The following is a 23,134-nucleotide window of genomic DNA, read 5'->3' as shown; positions in this document are numbered from 1 at the left end:
ATACCAGTGGTCCATCTCTGGCTAAATAGTCTCTGTTATTACCCAGGTTGAGTTACCATCCTGAGCGAGAATCTAAACAAAATGAAAGGATGAATAAAGATAAAATAAAACACACAAAAAAACAGATTCATAATATTTTACAATAGATATAATTTTTCCATTATTGATTAATTTAAGTGACTGTATTAAAGAGACAAGCTTGGAACATAACACCTTTTAAGATAAACTGTCAAAATTGTAAAGTTTTATGGGTGTGTTCAATACTTGTATCTTCTATTTACAATAAAATTAATGTCTTCAACAGTCATACATAAATGATTTTTCCAGACAGAATAAATAAATAATAATACATTTAAAAAAAAAATCTGTACAATATTATAAGCTGCTTGCTGAACTCTTATTTTGAAAGTATTACGTCACATCCGCTGGCCATTTGCGTTGTTTCTAAGCTTGTGTTCATGGTGAAGTGAGTCCGTACGACTGTACGATGATTTTGAACGTTAATTTACCAACTTCGTTTGTAATGAAGTAAAAACAACTTTAGGATTTGCGTTGAGGAGTGATCTTATTCGTGAAAACAGTGCAATATCTGCATGGTCGCTTGCGCAAACTAACGTGGTAGTGAGACGGATCATCTGGCCCGCTTGTGGCTGTCGGACGTCACTGACCAGCAGCCGCAAACTTTAACAAAATGGGGAAAAACCGTAAAAAACGTGGAAAAGGAATACAAAATGCTCAACTTCCAGGACCTGGACCTCAGCATGGGGTGCGTCCTGCAGCACCCGCTCCTCCACTGCCTAAAAATTGCTGGTCCAGGCCTCCTCCCCGTCGCGGCGGGTTTCGCGGTCCCACTCCTCGTCACCCGATGGGTCCACCGGGGCAGAGATTTCCTGGGCCCCCTCATGACTTCGGACCGAAGCCCTCGAAAATGAGGAAGATGGATAATATGGCAAAGCACAGACAGTCAGTGAGTGTACATGTAAGTTTTTGACGACCTTATTTATTATCTGAGATTTGTGTCTGTGTCAAAACCTAGTTTGCTTTCTAGTTAGTTATTGGGGCAATCCTTCTATATAAACCTTTATATCAGGGGTCTTCAACTTTTTTCAGGCCAATAAGCTCTTAGTGGGTAGAGAGATTAAGCAGGGACCCCCTGTTACATATTGTATACAATTATTATGTATTAAAGAGTTTTGCGTTTAATGCCCATAATAACAAATGTGTGGTACCATATTAAAGGGATAGTTCACCCAAAAATGGAAATTCTCATCATTTACTCACATGCCATCCCAGATGTGTATGACTTTCTTCTGCTGAACACAAACAAATATTTTTGAAGAATATCTCCGCTCTGTAGGTCCATCCAATGCAAGTGAATGCCGACCAGAACTTTGAAGCTTCAGAAAGCACATAAATGCAGCATAAAAGTAATCCATAAGACTCCAGTGGTTAAATCCATGTCTTCAGAAGTGATAGGTTGATAATCTCAGCATTATCTATTTATTTACACCAAGTAGGCTATTGTTCTGAAAGCAAAAAGCAACTTAAATACTTAAAAAGAAACTGTTGGCTGTCATCCACTCAAAGCAAAGCAGACACTTTTACCTGCGCGGCGCCCTACTGCAGTGCTGCTCAAAAAGATCTGCTATCAGCAGTTCGTCATGAGCAGTGGGTGTACACTGTCCCTTGGATCAAATAATAACAGTTTTCAAACAGTTTTCTGTGATTAATTGCGATTAATCATGATACATGTTGCAGTAAAACAAATACAAAATTAATATAATCATATATTAACATAATAATTTGTCTCAAAGAACTTGCAAGAAATTGGTTAGTCATTTATTTTAATTAGTTAAATGTGTACATGTTAAAATGTTCAAATAATAGGATCAAATTGGTAGATTCAATTCATAAGCTTTATTGGCAAAATAAATGTAAGTGTGCATTGCCAATGCATTATAAGACACTATACATATAGATATAAACATTTAAAGCTGAAGTTTAAAATCTCAAAACTATTATTTTCTCTGGCTGCCGTTCAGTCTCTGTCACGCACACGCTGGTTGTCTCTCGCATGGTTTAATTTTTGACACATTCAGATGACAGTGAAAGAGCATTTTTGGGTGGTGCAGCTCGCCTGTGTCTCTCCCAAACCTGGCTCACCACTTGCGGGTGAAGTCTCCATTCTCCGTACAGTAAATCCACTCCTGTGTTTATTATGCCCGGGACGTGCGTCGCACATAATGAACAAACGGGCATTGCTCCACACAATCAGTTTCTGTGCTAGGATGTGCAGTCAAGTCAAGCGTGTACCTCGTGAAAATTTATATTTGGCAATTTAAGCCACAGGAAGTGAAAGAAATACGTGTACTGCATTAATTGCAGTATTTTTTTTTAAGCGTTTAAACCATCAACTATTAATTGCAGAAATTAACGTGTTAAATTTCCCAGCCCTAAATTAAACATTTGTGTTGTTTCGCAAAACTCAGCTCCATTTTATGCTCTTCGGCCGCCATCTTGGATATGATGTCAAATGTCGCTAAATTAAAAAACTAAAAATACATTTGAATTTTTACTACATAAATAGTAAAATGAGGGAGGTAAAGTCTTCAATAGGCAGTTCACATTAGAGGTCTTCACGGGTCCACCCTAACCCGAGGACCCGATTGTTAAATTAGGATGAGAATGTGCGGGACGGGATATAAGGTGAAAAACGGAGCAGAGCCACAACGAGCTGAGTGATGTCAGAGGGAGAGTGGAGTTAAGGCACACAATAGCAAATTAGCAATGCTAACGTTAGCAGCGTGGCAATGAACGAGCAATCGTTATTATAGTTCAAAAGGGCAAACAGTCGAAGTTATCTTATGCGAGATACAAAAAAAAATGCAAAGCTGATTCTAAACAAGTTGCATTTGTCATCCGTCACCGTGACAGCAAGTGGACTTTTGAAGCTGAAATAATGAGTGGATTAGCTATGCTGTTTCAATCAGCAAGAGAGGAATCACAGAAAACCTGGAAGTATTTTACCAACTTTCTTGGCAAGGAGGATGGATTATGTGTGTCACAGCCAGGCACAGGGGAGAAGGCTACTTACATTAGGTAAGACATGAAATTGTGTTTTCACAACTTGTAAATTAACTTGTTAATAGCAATCAGCTGTGAAATCGGTGTCGATCGGGTCTGTGTCTCCCGACCGGGTCCGGGTCCCAGCTTTCAAATAATAGACGGGTCCGGTATTTCTCGGTTCTGCATGGGTACGGTCCAAGCTTTCATATAATAGACGGGTCCGGTTCGGGTCTGGGTAGTACATATCCGGGTCTCTTTGAGTTTGGGCACGAATTTTTGGACCCGTGAAGACCTCTAGTTCACATGCTGTTACACTTGAACTGATGTCACAGTATACTACCCCAGACTCAAGCTATAATAACAGCGAAATACCACATTGTTTTTATTCATTACAGTTGTATGTGGGGTAGCAATATTCCCAGACAGCAGTGGTATTCGGCTGAACTCGGTGGTGAAGTGGCTCAGACTATGAGCCCAGGCCAGGGGCTGTTCAAACAGAAGGAACACAACAGACTGGAACCGAACACGAGGATCTTGAGACACACATTTCCAAGTTGAACATCTTTCCTGACAAAGCATTTAAACAACTCATTGCTTAATCAGAGAAATGCTTATAAAAGAGCAAGATGCAACGTCCAAAGACCTCCACCAACAGTAAGGGGCTGTTCACACCGAAGAGCTTTTGCAACCTCCATTTGTTTTTCTGTGTAAACACACGCCAGACAAACTTCTCAGTTTTGCTTTTTTTTTATTTTTATTCAGCATCTCGTGCAGGAGCGCTGTTTTTTAGATGCTGTGTTTAATTAAAAAGAACTTTAAAAAGCATCTTGAGTCTTGCTTTCTGTTAAACTGTATTTGTTGTGCTGTGTCTAGCCTTTTTTAGCACAAGAATGCGAGCGATTTGAAGTCTTTGTCAATTCTTGGCACACATCCAAAATTCTAATTTTAGCATTCGAATGTGCATTTTTTTCTTAAATTCGACGAATTTTCAAATTTTTATTTGACAGCTCTATACTGCATTAATTGCAGTCTTTTTTTAAGGTGTTATATAGGGCTGCAACTAACAATTATTTTGATGATAAACTAATCTAACAATTATTAGAACGATTATTCGACTATTCAGCGACTATTGCAACGATTAATCATTAGCTCTTAACTAATTATTCAGCTTGTGCCCTGACTTAAAATGTTGTATTAAACATGCTTACTAACAATAAAGAGGACAAAATCATCTTTTAAAAATACCTCTAAATGACATTCACTGAATTAAAGGAAAGAAAATTAACTGCAAAATTCACTGTTTTGTCTTGTTTTCCATTAAAAATATCTAAAAATCCTTAAAAAAAAAAGAAATAAAAAGATACATTTACTTGAGAAGCAACATATAAGATATTTAGACTTGCTTTCAGAGAATGTACGTCTGTAATTTATGAGTTTATTAATATGAGTATATTTTGTATAGAAGTGTATTTTTTTCACTTGTTCATACTTCTGCCAGTACAGTAAAGTCAAAATATACTTATATTCAAGACATTCTTTGAAAACAAGTCTAAATATCTTATATGTTGCTTCTCAGGTAAATGTATCATGTTTTAAGGATTTTAGATATTTTAAAATATTTCGTATTATTCAATGTTCTCAGATAGCAATTTTTTCTTCTGCAGAAGAAAATGTTTATTCACGATAAGATAACCACCGCAACACTGTATTCTGTATTCTGTATTCTGATCCCTGTGCCAGAGTGAGCTTTAGCCAGGTGCAGTCTCAATCTTTCCCCTTTAGATCGGGTCACTTCAAATGACTCCTAGAAGTGGCGTTCAGAGAAATTCCAGTTTCAGCTCAGAGTTTATATTTATTAACATGACCTGCTTCCTGATTATTTTAACTTTAATAAAGGATGCATTAAAGATATAACACCGGGGTGTTTTCTTTAAAGGTGCTCTGACATGCAAGTTTTGCTTCAGTTGAACGGTAACTCCTGCTCTGCTTTATTTCACAACGAGAGTGCTTCTGTATTTACTTACTTTATATATTTTTTTGATTTCCTCATACTTCGAGATCTACATTACCTTAAACAGTTTGGAGTGCGTCTGGACTGTGAGCTGTTTACTTCCTCTACTCAGTCAGGCGTGAACTGCAGTGCTCCACTTACACGCCATCATTAGAGTTCAATGTGATCTCATGTTATGTTAAATGAGATCGAATGACTATTTCAACAACAAAAAATTTTGTCTACAATTTTTTATTGTCGACGTTGTCGATAATGTAGACTAATTGTTTCAGCCCTACTGAAGAATTGGTGTTTTATCAGTCTATTGTGGGTTGCCGATTTGCAGAGCAATAGTTGGTGTGGTTTTGTTTCAGAACATGCCTCCCCCCGGTAAAGCCTGTCCACCCCAATCTCAGAAGAAAAAAGATCAGCTGGCATCGAAAGACTCCAAGATCGAACCTTCCAAGACGATGGCACCAAAGTTGGCAATGTTCAAGAATATTTCAGCAAAGTAAATCCATAGTCATACTCCTGATTTGTATCTTTAGAGAAAATCATTGCGTCTCTACCTTTTGGATAAAAAGCTAGTGGTTTTGAGAAATACAAACCATTAAGGAGAGAATGTTGAAATAATTGCAATTTCTTTTTCAGCACTCCCCATGGACGCTCATTGGGAGTCATTTCATTTATTGGTGTAAGTACTTTTGCTAATAATATTTTATATAAGAAGTAAATGACAAGAAACCATGTTATATTGTGAATGTTGGACGCTGTTAAGTAGAGGTCGACCAATAGTGGGTTTTACAGATAACGATAACAAAGGTGGTGGGAAAAGCTGACCGATTAATCGGCTGATAGATTTTAAAATCGATTTATAGAATGTAAAAAAAATTGTTTTATTCTTTCTTTACTATGGCGGGCAAAGACAAAGATTCCAAAATGAATGAAATCCCAGATGCAGTTTTTTGTTTAACTAAAATCCCAATAACATCCAGAAAACAGATTTTGAAGATTTGATGCATAACGCCAGACTTAAGTATAAACAATCTCGAAACATCTTATTTTGAAATGAAGAAAAAACTATCATCAACTATCGACAAAGACTTTTTTCCGATAACCGATAGTTCCAAAAACCAACTATCGGCACAGATTAATCGTAAAACCGATATATCGGTCTACGTCTACTGTCAAGCAACCCCTTCAGCTGTGAATAAATTCACATTATATCAGTATATCAGCATCCAGGGCCGCAACTATCAATTGTGCGTAAAACATTTAAGTAAATGAGTTTTGTTTAATACCGAATTTTATTAACCCATTATTTTTCAAAAACATTCACTATTTAAAATGTCTCTCTCACTTTTGTTTTTTGAATGAATGAATGAGTGAGCATTGAAAGTTTTTGAAATAAAACTTTTCTTGCAAAACAATCACTTTCTTGAATATCAAACAATATACAGCACTGTTTTGTTCACTGACCCTCAGAATTACGGTGGTATCATTGAACGGGAGGATCTGAAGAAATTTTCGTTTGTCTTTGATGCCTTTATTGGAAAGAGATCAAACCTGGTGCCTGGGGTTAAAGTGCATTTTACTACACTGAAAAATCTGGTGAGTCATTGTATATTTCATGTGCTAAAACCCAGATTGTTTTCGATGAATCATTGTTTATTGCAGATGTTCTAATTTCTGTACTATAACTGCTTGTGATGTCAGGGAAAAGAATGTGCGGTTGATGTGAAAGTGGCCCCAAGAGGAACAGAGGACATTGGCAATACAGTGTATGAGGGTGTTGTTACTACGGCCCTTCCTGATGTGAGTAAAACAGACACTTTAGTACTTTCCGATCAACATGGGACAGGTATAATAGGTGTTGTTTCACTTTATAACATCCATTCAGTGATGGTTGGTATGTTTGAAAATGTTTTCTGAAACATCAAGCGATAGACCTTTTATCAGCACTAAGTTATTCAGTTGGGTGGATATTGCTCTTGTACAGAGTTTATGTATAGGAAAACAGCGGGGGCTCGTGTTTTTAGCGCAGTTCACCTGCAATGTGAAGCACTGCTGGTTCAAGCATTCGTGCAATTCCAAACATTAGTAACCGCTATAAAGTTATTATACAAATCTACAAAAGCGGAACAGTAAAGGAGAGTTTGACAGTGGTTCACAAGAAGCGAAACTGTCAAACAAACATTGCATTTTCCATTTCACAATAAAAGCTACTGGTGAAGGTGAAATAAACATGACTGCATACAGTGTCAAAATTAAAACCCTAGTTTAGGGTGAAGTAAATAGGACAGAAATATATTAATTTATCTTTAAAAAATCTTATCCTGAAAATAATAATTCAGTATTATATTACAATAATAAACTTGACTGGGTTCCACAGTAATAATTTAGTAATATGCAATATTCATCTGGTTTCCAAAAAATAGGCTAAGTGAAGTAGTTTTTGCACACCTTGTTCATTCACAAAGAAAAACTTGTTAGTAAAAATATATGACGGTAAATAAGATTTTTATTAAGCTTCCATATATGATTGTATGTTAAATATAAGTAGAAATGTTCAAATCAATGAAAATGATTACATTTTACTCTCCCTTGTATTCATTTAGTGAAAAACTGTAGGAAACACACCATCATTTTTAAACATATTTTTATAAAAAAACCTTTGAATTATTAATTCAACATGGCTACAATGGCTGTTTAGATGAAATCATGGTTCCTCTGATTTAAAAAAGAAACAAACACTTATGCTATTTCAGAGCAAAAACATATTTATCGAGATATATATCGAATATCTTCAGTTTGCTGAAAAATATCGAGATATAAATTCTGAAGCCATATCATCCAGTCTTAGCTGCAACTAACGATTATTTTGATAATCGACTAATCTAACAATTATTAGAACGATTATTCGACTATTCAGCGATTATTGCGACGATTAAACATTAGCTCTTAACCGATTATTCAGCTTGTGCCCCGCTATAAAAGGTTGCATTAAACGTGCTTACTAACAATAAAGAGGACAAAATCATCTTTTAAAAATACCTCTAAATTGCATTCACTGAATTAAAGGGGAAAAAATACTTTTTTTAATTCAGTAAAAAATTCACAGCAAAATTCACTGTTTTATCTTGTTTTCCATTTAAAAATATCTAAAAATCCTTTTTCAAGATACATTTATTTGAGAAGCAACATAAGATATCTAGACTTGCTTTCAGAGAATGTACGTCTGTAATTTATGAGTTTATTAATATGAGTATACAGTCATGTGAAAAAGAAAGTACACCCTCCTTGAATTCTGTGGTTTTACGTATCGGGACATAATAAAAATCATCTGGTCCTTAGCAGGTCTTAAAATTAGGTAAATACAACCTCAGATGAAATAACACATGACATATTACACCGTGTCGTGATTTATTTAACAAAAATAAAGCCAAAATGGAGAAGCCATGTGTGGAAAAACTAAGTACACCTTATGATTCAATAGCTTGTAGAACCAACTTTAGCAGCAATAACTTCAAGTAATCGTTTTCTGTATGACTTTATCAGTCTCTCACATCATTGTGGAGGAATTTTGGCCCACTCTTCTTTACAACGTTGCTTCAGTTCATTGAGGTTTGCGGGCATTTGTTAATGCACAGCTCTATTAAGGTCTTGCCACAGCATTTCAATCAGGTTGAGGTCTGGACTTTGACTGGGCCATTGTAACACCTTGATTCTTTTCTTTTTCAGCCATTCTGTTGTAGATTTGTTGGTATGCTTGGGATCATTGTCCTGTTGCATGACCCAATTTCAGCCTAGCTTTAGCTGTCAGACAGATGGCCTCACATTTGACTCTAGAATACTTTGGTATACAGAGGAGTTCATGGTCGACTCAATGACTGCAAGGTGCCCAGGTCCTGTGGCTGCAAAACAAGCCCAAATCATCACCCCTCCACCACCATGGTTGACAGTTGGTATGAGGTGTTTGTGTGCTGATATGCTGCGTTTGGTTTTCGCCAAACGTGGCGCTGTGCATTATGGCCAAACATCTCCACTTTGGTCTCGTCTGTCCAAAGGACATTGTTCCAGAAGTCTTGTGGTTTGTTTAGATGCAACTTTGCAAACCTAAGCCATGCTGCCATGTTCTTTTTAGAGAGAAGAGGCTTTCTCCTGGCAACCCTTTTAAACAAACCATACTTGTTCAGTCTTTCTCTAATTGTACTGTCATGAACTTTAACATTTAACATGCTAACTGAGGCCTGTAGAGTCTGAGATGTAAGTCTTGGATTTTTTGCAATTTCTCTGAGCATTGCACGGTCTGACCTTGCGGTGAATTTGCTGGGATGTCCACTCCTGGGAAGATTGGCAGCTATCTTGAATATTTTCCACTTGTGAATAATCTTTCTCACTGTAGAATGATGGACTTTAAATTGTTTGGAAATGGCCTTATAACCCTTCCCAGATTGATGGGCAGCAACAATTGCTTCTCTAAGATCAATGCTGATGTCTTTCCTCCTTGGCATTGTGTTAACACACACCTGAATGCTCCAGACCAGCAAACTGCTAAAACTTCGGCTTTTATAGAGGTGGTCACACTTGCTGATGATCAGTTAATCAAGGGCATTTGATTAGCAGCACCTGGCTACTACTTAGCCTCTTAATTCCTATTGAATCATAAGGTGTACTTAGTTTTACACACATGGCTTCTCCATTTTGGCTTTATTTTTGTTAAATAAATCATGACACGGTGTAATATGTCATGTGTTGTTCATCTGAAGTTGTATTTACCTAATTTTAAGACCTGCTATGGACCAGATGATTTTTATTATGTCCTGATACGCAAAACCATAGAATTCAAGGATGGTGTACTTTCTTTTTCACTTCACTGTATTTTGTATAGATTTTGTATTTTTCACTTGTTCATGCTTCTGCCAGTACAGTAAAGTCAATATACTTATATTCAAGGCATATTCTTTGAAAGCAAGTTGAAATATCTTATATATGTTGCTTCTCAGGTAAATGTATCATGTTTTAAGGATTTTAGATATTTTAAAATATTTAATATTATTCAGCATTCTCAAATAAAAATGTTTTCTTCTGCAGTATAGCTCCTAATGTAAATGTACATTGATTTAAAGGAGTTTTAGATATTTATGTTGGAAAACAAAACAATTTTGTTGCAGTGTTTAATGGGTGTAGACTACACTCTCTCACCTTTTTGTTCACTTCGATCCATCTGTGACGAGGAGGAGGGCGGGGCCGGGCCGTGAGTGTGCACGGCCGGGCCCCAATCGGGCTAATCAGCCGAGGAGAGTGATAAAGCCAAGCCGGATGCGGCAGTTAGGGAGAGAGAGAGCCACATGCAGCTGCCGTGTGTGTTTATGTTTTTGTCTTTTTAAGTTTTCATTAAACATTATTTTGATGGTTAGTCCGGTTCCTGCCGCCTCCTTGCCCATTTTAAACCTTGTTACATTGGTGCTGAAACCTGGGAAGGAGGAGGGATGCGCTGTCGTGGAGTCCCCGCCTCTGCCGTCCACCGGGGGACGGAGTTGCCGCTGCCGGCCGCCTGGACACGGAGGAACGGCCGCTGTCCGTGAGGGGAGGAGGGGCTTGCTGCCGGCTGCCTGGAGTGGTAGAGCTGCTGCCAGGGGCGGGGGGGCTCACTACCGGCTGTCAGAACGTGGAGAGGCATTCCATCTGCCAGGGGTCGGAGGACTCGCTCCAGTCCACCCGGGGAGGAGCAGCTGTCATCCGCCAGAGGGTGGAGGAGTAGTCGAGGACCAGGTGACGGCGTGTCTGGGAACCGGCGAGCAATTTTTTTTCTCTCTCTCCTCTCTCTCACTGTCACTCCACCTCGCTCTTTCCCTCTCCCCTTGTCTCCCTCCCAGGTCTCGAAAGGCGTGGAAAGCCTAACGGCGGGGGGGATGTACGTCATGCCGGGGGTTCCCCGGCCTGAGGCAAAGGTGGGAGGAGTGTGACGAGGAGGTAGGGCTAATCAGCCGAGGAGAGGGATAAAGTCGAGCCAGATGCGGCAGTTTGGGAGAGAGAGAGCCACATGCAGCTGCCGTGTGTGTTTGTTTTTGTCTTTTTAAGTTTTCATTAAACATTTTGATGGTTTGTCTGGTTCCCGCCGCCTCCCTACATATTTTTTTTTTTTTTTTAAATTAACATTTTTATTGATTGATATGCACATGACAGTGGAAAAAACTCAACACATATATAAAGAATCAACATTTTACATTTAAACCCTACTAATACAATCCCACCCTGACCCCTAACGAACATCCCTGTGGTCCTACATAACACATACACAATCCAAAAATAAAAATATATATATATATATATATATATATATATATATATATATATATATACACAAACAAATAAATAAAATAATAATAAACATACATAATTAAAAAAAAATACACTCTCCACATCCCCTCCCCGAGAGTCCCCCAAAAAAACTAAATATTTGCCCCATTTTTATACAAATAATTCCCAAAACCCCAGCCTTCTACTTACCACTTCTTCAAATGCAGCTACCCTCCCCATTTCCACACACCACTCCGAAAAAGAGGGTGCTCCACTTGACTTTCAACCCCTTAAAATGACTTGCCTGCCGATCATGAGACTGGTCAGAACCCAATTTTTTATGTGATTATCCCCTAAATGCATGACCGCCCCATCACCCAAAATACAGAGTCTGGGACAAAGCAAAACCTGAGTGTTCAAAACATCACACAAATAACTCTGAACCCTCAACCAAAACTCCTGGATCTTAACACACCCCCAAAAGACATGGGTAGTGTCTCCAACTTCTGATTGGCATCGCCAGCAAGTGGGTGTGTCTTTAAGACCAAGCCTATATAATCTAGAGGGGGTCCAATAAAATCTATGTAAAATCTTAAATTGCATAAGGCGAACCCTTGCATCTCTAGATACAGACTTGACATTTTTAAGAATGTTAGTCCACACTCCATCCTCCAATACCAAATTCAAATCTTTTTCCCATACTCTCTTGAGAGAAGTCAAGGCTCCATCCCCCAGACTCTGAATTAGTAGGGAGTAATACACTGATGCTTCATGGCCTTTTCCAAAAGCAGCAATCACCTCTCCCAAAGCACCTGCCGCTTTAGGGGGGTGCGTGCCACTCCCAAAAATAGTGCAGAGTAGGTGGCGAAGCTGTAAATGCTTATAAAACTGAGATCTGGGAATGCCAAAATGTTGAACCAAATTTTCAAAAGGTCTCAATACTCCACCCTCATATAGGTCACCAAGTGCATTAACCCCCCTCACAATCCAGTCTGACCAACAAAAAGGGGACTTATTAATACATAGTTTAGGGTTCAGCCATATGCTCGAGGCTGCGTTTAAATAAATATCCAAATTAAACACTCTGGACACTTTTGTCCATATCGAGTGCAAATGCAAAATAACGGGGTGCGACTTAACCTCTCCGGCTAGTTTGATCGAAAGGCTTTGCAGTGGCGAGATAGGGGCAAGTACTTCCTTTTCAATACAAAACCAGGGAAGGGCTCTCTCAGGTGGAAGCGACCAATGAGCCAAATGTCTAAGACCGAATGCATAATAATAAAACAAAATCTTGGGTAGGCCTAACCCACCTTTGTCAATTGGCCTATGTAACTTATTGAAATTTAACCTGGGGTGCTTACCATTCCAAATGAAGGACTTCGCTATACTATCAAATTGCTTGAAATAAGAGAGGGGGACATCTACAGGGAGAGACTGAAGCAGGTAGTTGAATTTTGGAATACAATTAATTTTAATAACATTAACCTTCCCAATCATCGATAAATGTAATGAAGCCCACCTGCCCACATCACTCGAAAAACTTTGTATTAAAGGGTCAAACTTAACTAACTAAATCAGACAAATATGCTGTGAATGAAATCCCCAAATACTTAATGCCCTGTTTGGGCCACTGGAAGGCGCATGGCTGGAAAGCCGTTTCTGGGCAGTACGCAGTCAGCGCCAAAGCTTCGGATTTAGACCAATTGACTTTGTATCCTGAGAACTTAGAAAAGGAATTAATAATTCTGTGGAGGCAAGGCATATATCTAGTCGGTTCAGAGACAAATAATAAAATATCATCTGCGTAAAGCAGAAGCTTATGCGCCACACCTCCCGGTGTCACCCCTGGAAAATCATCCTCCTTTCTTATTTCGGCTGCTAGTGGTTCCAGGGCAAGACAGAACAATAATGGGGAAAGAGGGCAGCCCTGCCGAGTGCCCCTATTTAGAGTAAAATAATCTGAAATTAATCCATTTGTTTGTACCGCTGCTACAGGGTGTCTATAAAGTAACTTAGTCAAACCAATAAATGTACTCCCGAACCCATACATTTCCAAAATCTTAAAAAGATAATCCCATTCTACCATATCAAATGCCTTTTTGGCGTCAAGTGAGATGGCAGCGATCGGAGATTGATCATTCGCTACTGACCACATGATATTGATGAGACGCCTGATGTTATCAGAAGAGCTACGGCCCCGAATAAATCCCACCTGATCTATATGTATAAGTGATGTCATAACTTTACTTAATCGATTAGTCAAAATTTTTGACAATGTTTTTACATCTAGTTGGATCAGGGAGATTGGACGGTAACTTTTACACTCGCTTGGATCTTTGTCCTTTTTAAGAATCAGACGGATCCGGTCTTGTGTCATGGTTGGTGGAAGCTTTCCATTCTTTAATGATTCAGTATAAACTTCTAACAAAAGTGGAGCCAGTTCTGTAGCATAGGATCTAAAAAATTCTGCGGCAAAATCATCTGGCCCCGGAGCCTTGCCAGTAGGAAGGGACTTAATTGCCTCGTAAAGCTCCTCCCAGGGTAATCTCAGAATCAAGAGAGTTTTTTTGCTCAATCGTCAGTTTAGGAAGATCTAATGGTTCCACAAAGTTTCTAATATCTTCATCAGTAGATGAAGACGTGGAACTATAAAGATCAAGATAGAATTCTTTAAAGGCATAATTAATATCAATGGCTGAGGTAAATATTTCACCACCAGCAGATTTCACTGAGGGAATGATAAAAAGAGACTCTCTCTGTTTTATATATCTAGCCAAAAGCTTCCCTGCTTTGTCACCCGACTCAAAGTATGACTGTCTTGCCCTGAATAACCAAAACTCCACTTTCCACGACAAAATAGTATTATATCTATATTTAAATCGGGTCAATTCTCTGAGGCCATCAGCTGACATACGGCGCTTCAGCTCTGCCTCGGCACTTTTAATATTTCCTTCCAACGCCACGAGTTGTCGTGCTTTGGATTTTTTGATGAATGAGGTATACTGTATGATCCAACCCCTAAGAACCGCCTTAAGTGCCTCCCAAGCCACGCCCACAGAAGATACTGAGGACCAGTTGGTCTCAATATAAACAGTGATTTCAGCCTTTAACATTTGTTGGAAATCAGGATTTTGCAGAAAGGATACATTAAGGCGCCAACTATATGATTTCTTTTTCTCTATATGTGGCATCACCTCTAAACTCACCAGGGCGTGATCTGAGACTAAAATGTTTCCAATTGAGCAATCAACAACAGATGAAATGAGGGATTTGGATATAAAAAAAAAATCTATTCTAGAATAAATCTTATGGACTGATGAAAAAAATTTATTGTCCCTACCGGATGGGTTCAAAAGTCTCCAAATATCCGAAAGACCAAGATTTTTACACATCTTGTGAAGCATCAATGTTGCTCTATGGGGTTTACACACTTTTGCTTCACTGTGATCAAGGACTGAATCCATCAAAAGATTAAAGTCTCATCCCAATATTATGTCATGAGGGGTGCCAGCGGCTTGCAACATCCCTTCAAGATCTATAAAAAAGCCCTGATCATCAGCGTTAGGTGCGTAAATATTAGCCAAAATCAACCTTTGCTTGAATTTCAGCTAAAACAATAATTACTCTTCCTAATTTATCTTTAATCTGTTTGAGACATTTGAATTTTAGATGTTTATTTACCAATGTAATGACTCCCCTGCTCTTACTTGAGCCAGCACTAAAGAAAACATGTCCACCCCATATCTTCCCAATTTTTTCAGCTTCCTGCGGGGTGAGATGTGTTTCTTGAAGAAACACTATATCATATTTCTTACGTTTAAGAAAAGTAATAACCTTCCTTCTTTTTATGGGGTGCCTCGACCCATTCACATTCCATGTAGAGAGAGATAGTACACTCATATTAACATTTGACATTTTGATATAGTAGAAAAAATATATTGTGTGTCAAAAACAAAATTATACAGACCACATTCCCCATTAGTGAAACAATCAAACCCTGAACTTCCCCCCGAACAAAACAAACAGAAAAAAGAAAAATGTACACACGAATGCGCCTACCGGCGACGATCCCTCTAAACTCAAAAGGTCCATGAACGCCCACAAGCCCCCACGACAGCTTTGCCATCGGATTGCTCAATTTTGTGAGGCAAAATTACATAACAGAAAATACTTTGTAAAATAAACCCAGTCAATAGGAAGAATGAACACAAAGAATGTGTAGATTCATTCACAGAACTGTCTCAAAAGTGTGATCTTCCACAAAACAAATTCCAGCTGATATAAAACCATTCAGATATGTTCAGTGAGCCGGCAGTTATGAGTTCAACGGATGACGTAATCATTCCAGTGTCCCGTAAAAAAACCTCAACAAAACAAACTACAGCCAGCAGGAGGAATAAGCACGAAGAACGAACAGATTAATCCACAGCTGTTCCAAAGGAATGTTATTCAATAGAACAAGCTCCAGCCGCTAGGCGTAACCAACACAAAAAGAAACAAAACCGGCATCCCGGTTCCCCGGATGGTCGAGTCAATTCACTCAGAGGCCGCATAAACATAAATACCATGACTTACACAATCCGTCAGCTTTATAAAAGACATCCTTTGTGTGAGCATGTAGATATTTTGCAGTCATCTGTAGTGTCCACTTTCAAACTAGCAGGGAACTTCAATGCAAAATTTATTTAAGGAAAGTGTTATTCACAAAACAAGCTCCAGCCGCACGGCGGAGCCAACTCAAAAAACCCAAAATGTCGCCCAGCTTCCTCAAAAGTACAGCGAGTTGACCCACTCACATGAGAAACATCCAATGGTTTGCTCAGCCATTGATTCTATAAAAGACATTGCCTGATTGGGACATATAAATACTTTGTGACCGACCTTCGTTTCTATTCTCAGTTTGGCTGGAAACATCAGAGCAAACGAGATATTTCGGTGATGTAAGAGTTCCTTGAACCGATCGTGTTTCTCTTGTCGAGTTTGCAAAGTCCGGGAACAAGAAAATATTATGGTTCTTCCAAGAAAGCTTCCCTTTGCTCCTCGCCTGGCGCAACGCAAGATCTTTATCGGATGATCTCAGAAATCTGGCCAGAATCAGTCGGGGCCTATCTCCGTGAGCAGATCTGTGAGCTTGGGACTCTGTGAGCTCGCTCGATTTCAAGCTTGTGGCCTGTTATGTCGAGCAGACTCAGGAAAAACTCGTCTTGGAATTTCACCATATCTCTGCCCTCTTCATGCTCAGGAATTCCAACAATTCTGACATTATTCCTGCGGCTTCTATTCGCAAGATCTTCAAGCTTTTCAAAGAGATGTTACAAATCAACTTTGGTCGCGGGTGGATTAGCGGTTAATTCCCTCTCCGAAGATTCCAGAAAATCGATTCGTATCTCAACATCTGACACTCTTGTAACTAGCTCAGAGAATTTTATTTCCATCGCCGTAATCGATCGCCGTATTACAGCGAGATCCTCCAAGTCAGCAAGAATCTTCGTCATCATCACCGACATGTTGGACAACTGACGCTGGATTCCTTCTCCCGCCGCGCCATCCAAATCGAGTCCTTGGTCTGTAGGCCTGTCGGGGCTTTCATCCTGAACACGTAAGTGTCTTTTAATGTCTCCAAAGCCCGAGGATTTTGACTTCTTTGCCAAGTTTTGCATCAAAGAGCAATTGTGTAACTGGGTGTATCAAATTCACCAGATTATAACATGAAAATAATTGAAAATTTAGCAAAGTGCGCAGAGCTCGTCGCTCACACGTCTGCTTCTTGCATGGCGTCACGTGACCCTCCGCCTCCTTGCCCATTTTAAACCTTGTTACACCATCCAAAAACAAACTCTCCCTTCTTAATAGAGCTGTGTGTTGCCGATTTTGTTCACGATAAGGTAACCACCGTAACAGTTATGTATTATGATTCACTATGTCGCAAGCCATCTCATTATAATCTAGCTGCAGCAAGCGTGCGTGAGGTACAAGCGTCCCTGTGCCAGAGTGTTCTTTAGCCGTCCCCCTTAGATCGGGTCACTTCATGTGACTAAAAGAAGCGGCGCTGAGTTTGTCCTTATTTACATGACCTGCTTCCTGATTATTTTAACTTTAATAAAGGATGCATTAAAGATATAATGCCGGGGTGTTTTCTTTAAAGGTGCTCTGACATGCAAGTTTTGCTTCAGTTGAACGGTAACTCCTGCTCTGTTTTTTTTTTCACAACGAGAGTGCTTCTGTATTTACTTATTTTGTATTTTTGTATGATTTCCTCATACTTTGCGATCTACATCACCTTAAACAGTTTGGAGTGTGTCTGGACTGTGAGCTGTTTACTTCCTCTCCTCAGTCAGGCGTGAACTGCAGTGCTCCACTTACGTGCCATCATTAGAGTTCAATGTGATCTCATGTTATGTTAAATGAGATCGAACGACTATTCAACAACTAAAGTTTTGGTCTACAATTTCTTTATTGACGACGTTGTCGATAATGTAGACTAATCGTTTCAGCCCTACTGAAGAATTGGTGTTTTATCAGTCTGTTGTGGGTTGCTGATTTGCAGAGCAATAGTTGGTGTGGTTTTGTTTCAGAACATGCCTCCCCCCGGTAAAGCCTGTCCACCCCAATCTCAGAAGAAAAAAGATCAGCTGGCATCGAAAGACACCAAGATCGAACCTTCCAAGACGATGGCACCAAAGTTGGCAATGTTCAAGAATATTTCAGCAAAGTAAATCCATAGTCATACTCCTGATTTGTATCTTTAGAGAAAATCATTGCGTCTCTACCTTTTGGATAAAAAGCTAGTGGTTTTGAGAAATACAAACCATTAAGGAGAGAATGTTGAAATAATTGCAATTTCTTTTTCAGCACTCCCCGTGGACGCTCATTGGGAGTCATTTCATTTATTGGTGTAAGTACTTTTGCTAATAATATTTTATATAAGCAGTAAATGACAAGAAACCATGTTATATTGTGAATGTTAAGACTTAAGTATAAACAATCTCGAAACACACCAGGGAATCTTATTTTGTAATGAAGAAAAAACTATCATCAACTGTCGACAGATTTCTTTTCCGATAACCGATAGTTCCAAAAATCAACTATTGGCACAGATTAATCATAAAACCGATATATCGGTCTACGTCTACTGTCAAGCAACCCCTTCAGCTGTGAATAAATTCACATTATATCAGTATATCAGCATCCAGGGCCGCAACTATCAATTGTGCGTAAAACATTTAAGTAAATGAGTTTTGTTTAATACCGAATTTTATTAACCCATTATTTTTCAAAAACATTCACTATTTAAAATGTCTCTCTCACTTTTGTTTTTTGAATGAATGAATGAGTGAGCATTGAAAGTTTTTGAAATAAAACTTTTCTTGCAAAACAATCACTTTCTTGAATATCAAACAATATACAGCACTGTTTTGTTCACTGACCCTCAGAATTACGGTGGTATCATTGAACGGGAGGATCTGAAGAAATTTTCGTTTGTCTTTGATGCCTTTATTGGAAAGAGATCAAACCTGGTGCCTGGGGTTAAAGTGCATTTTACTACACTGAAAAATCTGGTGAGTCATTGTATATTTCATGTGCTAAAACCCAGATTGTTTTCGATGAATCATTGTTTATTGCAGATGTTCTAATTTCTGTACTATAACTGCTTGTGATGTCAGGGAAAAGAATGTGCGGTTGATGTGAAAGTGGCCCCAAGAGGAACAGAGGACATTGGCAATACAGTGTATGAGGGTGTTGTTACTACGGCCCTTCCTGATGTGAGTAAAACAGACACTTTAGTACTTTCCGATCAACATGGGACAGGTATAATAGGTGTTGTTTCACTTTATAACATCCATTCAGTGATGGTTGGTATGTTTGAAAATGTTTTCTGAAACATCAAGCGATAGACCTTTTATCAGCACTAAGTTATTCAGTTGGGTGGATATTGCTCTTGTACAGAGTTTATGTATAGGAAAACAGCGGGGGCTCGTGTTTTTAGCGCAGTTCACCTGCAATGTGAAGCACTGCTGGTTCAAGCATTCGTGCAATTCCAAACATTAGTAACCGCTATAAAGTTATTATACAAATCTACAAAAGCGGAACAGTAAAGGAGAGTTTGACAGTGGTTCACAAGAAGCGAAACTGTCAAACAAACATTGCATTTTCCATTTCACAATAAAAGCTACTGGTGAAGGTGAAATAAACATGACTGCATACAGTGTCAAAATTAAAACCCTAGTTTAGGGTGAAGTAAATAGGACAGAAATATATTAATTTATCTTTAAAAAATCTTATCCTGAAAATAATAATTCAGTATTATATTACAATAATAAACTTGACTGGGTTCCACAGTAATAATTTAGTAATATGCAATATTCATCTGGTTTCCAAAAAATAGGCTAAGTGAAGTAGTTTTTGCACACCTTGTTCATTCACAAAGAAAAACTTGTTAGTAAAAATATATGACGGTAAATAAGATTTTTATTAAGCTTCCATATATGATTGTATGTTAAATATAAGTAGAAATGTTCAAATCAATGAAAATGATTACATTTTACTCTCCCTTGTATTCATTTAGTGAAAAACTGTAGGAAACACACCATCATTTTTAAACATATTTTTATAAAAAAACCTTTGAATTATTAATTCAACATGGCTACAATGGCTGTTTAGATGAAATCATGGTTCCTCTGATTTAAAAAAGAAACAAACACTTATGCTATTTCAGAGCAAAAACATATTTATCGAGATATATATCGAATATCTTCAGTTTGCTGAAAAATATCGAGATATAAATTCTGAAGCCATATCATCCAGTCCTAGCTGCAACTAACGATTATTTTGATAATCGACTAATCTAACAATTATTAGAACGATTATTCGACTATTCAGCGATTATTGCGACAATTAAACATTAGCTCTTAACCGATTATTCAGCTTGTGCCCCGCTATAAAAGGTTGCATTAAACGTGCTTACTAACAATAAAGAGGACAAAATCATCTTTTAAAAATACCTCTAAATTGCATTCACTGAATTAAAGGAAAGAAAATTCACTGCAAAATTCACTGTGTTTTGTCTTGTTTTCCGTTTAAAAATATCTAAAAATCCTTAAAAAAAAGATACATTTACTTGAGAAGCAACATATAAGATATTTAGACTTGCTTTCAGAGAATGTACGTCTGTAATTTATGAGTTTATTAATATGAGTATATTTTGTATAGAAGTGTATTTTTTTCACTTGTTCATACTTCTGCCAGTACAGTAAAGTCAAAATATACTTATATTCAAGACATTCTTTGAAAACAAGTCTAAATATCTTATATGTTGCTTCTCAGGTAAATGTATCATGTTTTAAGGATTTTAGATATTTTAAAATATTTCGTATTATTCAATGTTCTCAGATAGCAATTTTTTCTTCTGCAGTATAGCTCCTAATGTAAATGTACGTTGTTTTAAAGGAGTTTCAGATATTTATGTTGGAAAACGAAACAAAACAATTTTGTTGCAGTGTTTAATGGGCGAAGACTACACTCTCTCACCTTTTTGTTCACTTCGATCCATCCAAAAACAAACTCTCTCTTCTTAATAGAGCTGTTTGTTGCAGAGTTTTTCACGATAAGATAACCACTATAACACTTATGTATTATGATTCACTACATCGCGAGTCATCGCGTTATAATCTAGCAGCAGCAAGTGTGCGTGAGGTACAAGCGTCCCCGTGCCAGAGTGAGCTTTAGCCGGGTGCAGTCTCAATCTCTCCCCCTTTAGATCGGGTCACTTCATGTGACTCAAAGAAGCGGCGCTGACCGCATAGAGAAGTGCCAATTTCAGAGTTTGTCCTTATTTACATGACCTGCTTCCTGATTATTTTAACTTTAATAAAGGATGCATTAAAGATATAACACCGGGGTGTTTTCTTTAAAGGTGTTCTGACATGCAAGTTTTGCTTCAGTTGAACGGTAACTCCTGCTCTGCTTTATTTCACAACGAGAGTGCTTCTGTATTTACTTATTTTATATATTTTTTTGATTTCCTCATACTTTGCGATCTACATTACCTTAAACAGTTTGGAGTGCGTCTGGACTGTGAGCTGTTTACTTCCTCTCCTCAGTCAGGCGTGAACTGCAGTGCTCCACTTACACGCCATCATTAGAGTTCAATGTGATCTCATGTTACGTTAAATGATATCGAACGACTATTCAGCAACAAAAAATTTTGTCTCCAATTTTTTATTGTCGACGTTGTCGATAATGTAGACTAATTGTTTCAGCCCTACTGAAGAATTGGTGTTTTATCAGTCTATTGTGGGTTGCCGATTTGCAGAGCAATAGTTGGTGTGGTTTTGTTTCAGAACATGCCTCCCCCCGGTAAAGCCTGTCCACCCCAATCTCAGAAGAAAAAAGATCAGCTGGCATCGAAAGACACCAAGATCGAACCTTCGAAGACAATGGCATCAAAGTTGGCAATGTTCAAGAATATTTCGGCAAAGTAAATCCTTAGTCATACTCCTGATTTGTATCTTTAGAGAAAATCATTGCGTCTCTACCTTTTGGATAAAATAGTTAGTTGTGGAAGGAGGCCTGGGTAGCTCAGAGAGTACTGACGCTGACTACCACCCCTGGAGTTGCGAGTTCGAATTCAGGGTTTGCTGAGTGACTCCAGCCAGGTCTTCTAAGCAACCAAATCGGCCCGGTTGCTAGGGAGGGTAGAGTCACATGGGGTAACCTCCTCGTGGTCGCGATTAGTGGTTCTCGCTCTCAATGGGGTGTGTGGTAAGTTGTGCGTGGATCGCGGAGAATAGCATGAGCCTCCACATGCTATGAGTCTCTGCGGTGTCATGCACAGCGAGCCACATGTCAAGATGTACGGGCTGAATATCTCAGAAGCAGAGGCAACTGAGACTTGTCCTCCGCCACCCGGATTGAGGTGAGTAACCGCGCCACCACGAGGATCTAGTAAGCAGTGGGAATTGAGCATGCCAAACTGGGGAGAAAAGGGGATAAAAAATAAATAAATAAAAAATAGTGGTTTTGAGAAATTCAAACCGTTAAGAAGAGTATGTTGAAATAATTGCATTTTTTATTTTATTTTTATTTTTTTCAGCACTCCCCGTGGGCAGTCATTGGGAGTCATTTCATTTATTGGTGTAAGTACTTTTGCTAATAATATTTTATATAAGCAGTAAATGACAAGAAACCATGTTATATTGTGAATGTTGGACACTGTTAAGTAGAGGTCGACCATTAGTGGTTTTTACAGATAACGATAACAAAGGTGGTGGGAAAAGCCAATAACCGATTAATCAGCCAATTAGATTTTAAAATCTATTTATAGAAAGTAAAATAAATGTTTATTCTTTCTTTACTATGGCGGGCAAAGACAAAGATTCCAAAATGAATGAAATCCCAGATGCAGTTTTTTGTTCAACTAAAATCCCAATAACATCCAGAAAACAGATTTTGAAGATTTGATGCATACGCCAGATTTAAGTATAAACAATCTCGAAACACACCGGGGACTCTTATTTTGAAATGAAGAAAAAACTATCATCAACTATCGACCAAAATTTTTTCCGATAACCGATAGTTCCAAAAACCAACTATCGGCACAGATTAATCGTAAAACCGATATATCGGTCTACGTCTACTGTCAAGCAACCCCTTCAGCTGTGAATAAATTCACATTATATCAGTATATCAGCATCCAGGGCCGCAACTATCAATTGTGCGTAAAACATTTAAGTAAATGAGTTTTGTTTAATACCGAATTTTATTAACCCATTATTT

At 38.4% G+C, this 23,134-nt stretch overlaps 1 protein-coding gene across 2 annotated transcripts in view; it reads left to right on the top strand.

Annotated features, from left to right (window-relative positions):
* The first annotated feature begins 421 nt into the window (after nucleotides 1-421).
* The window catches only part of LOC127412291 (uncharacterized), a 61,762-nt gene continuing 39,049 nt past the window's right edge, over nucleotides 422-23,134 (top strand). For both annotated transcript variants that reach the window (XM_051648529.1, XM_051648528.1), the window contains exons 1-11: nucleotides 422-979; nucleotides 5,431-5,567; nucleotides 5,708-5,750; nucleotides 6,542-6,667; nucleotides 6,773-6,871; nucleotides 17,935-18,071; nucleotides 18,212-18,254; nucleotides 18,793-18,918; nucleotides 19,024-19,122; nucleotides 21,700-21,836; nucleotides 22,452-22,494. In XM_051648529.1, coding sequence (XP_051504489.1) covers nucleotides 692-979; nucleotides 5,431-5,567; nucleotides 5,708-5,750; nucleotides 6,542-6,667; nucleotides 6,773-6,871; nucleotides 17,935-18,071; nucleotides 18,212-18,254; nucleotides 18,793-18,918; nucleotides 19,024-19,122; nucleotides 21,700-21,836; nucleotides 22,452-22,494 — 1,278 coding nt within the window. In that variant the 5' untranslated portion in view covers nucleotides 422-691. The remainder of the gene's footprint in view (nucleotides 980-5,430; nucleotides 5,568-5,707; nucleotides 5,751-6,541; nucleotides 6,668-6,772; nucleotides 6,872-17,934; nucleotides 18,072-18,211; nucleotides 18,255-18,792; nucleotides 18,919-19,023; nucleotides 19,123-21,699; nucleotides 21,837-22,451; nucleotides 22,495-23,134) is intronic.

The sequence above is a fragment of the Myxocyprinus asiaticus genome, chromosome 21 (assembly GCF_019703515.2).
Source record: "Myxocyprinus asiaticus isolate MX2 ecotype Aquarium Trade chromosome 21, UBuf_Myxa_2, whole genome shotgun sequence".
Classification (NCBI taxonomy): Eukaryota; Metazoa; Chordata; class Actinopteri; order Cypriniformes; family Catostomidae; genus Myxocyprinus; species Myxocyprinus asiaticus.
The sequence above is the reverse complement of the archived record's forward strand: the minus strand, read 5'-3'. Positions and strand labels throughout refer to the sequence as shown.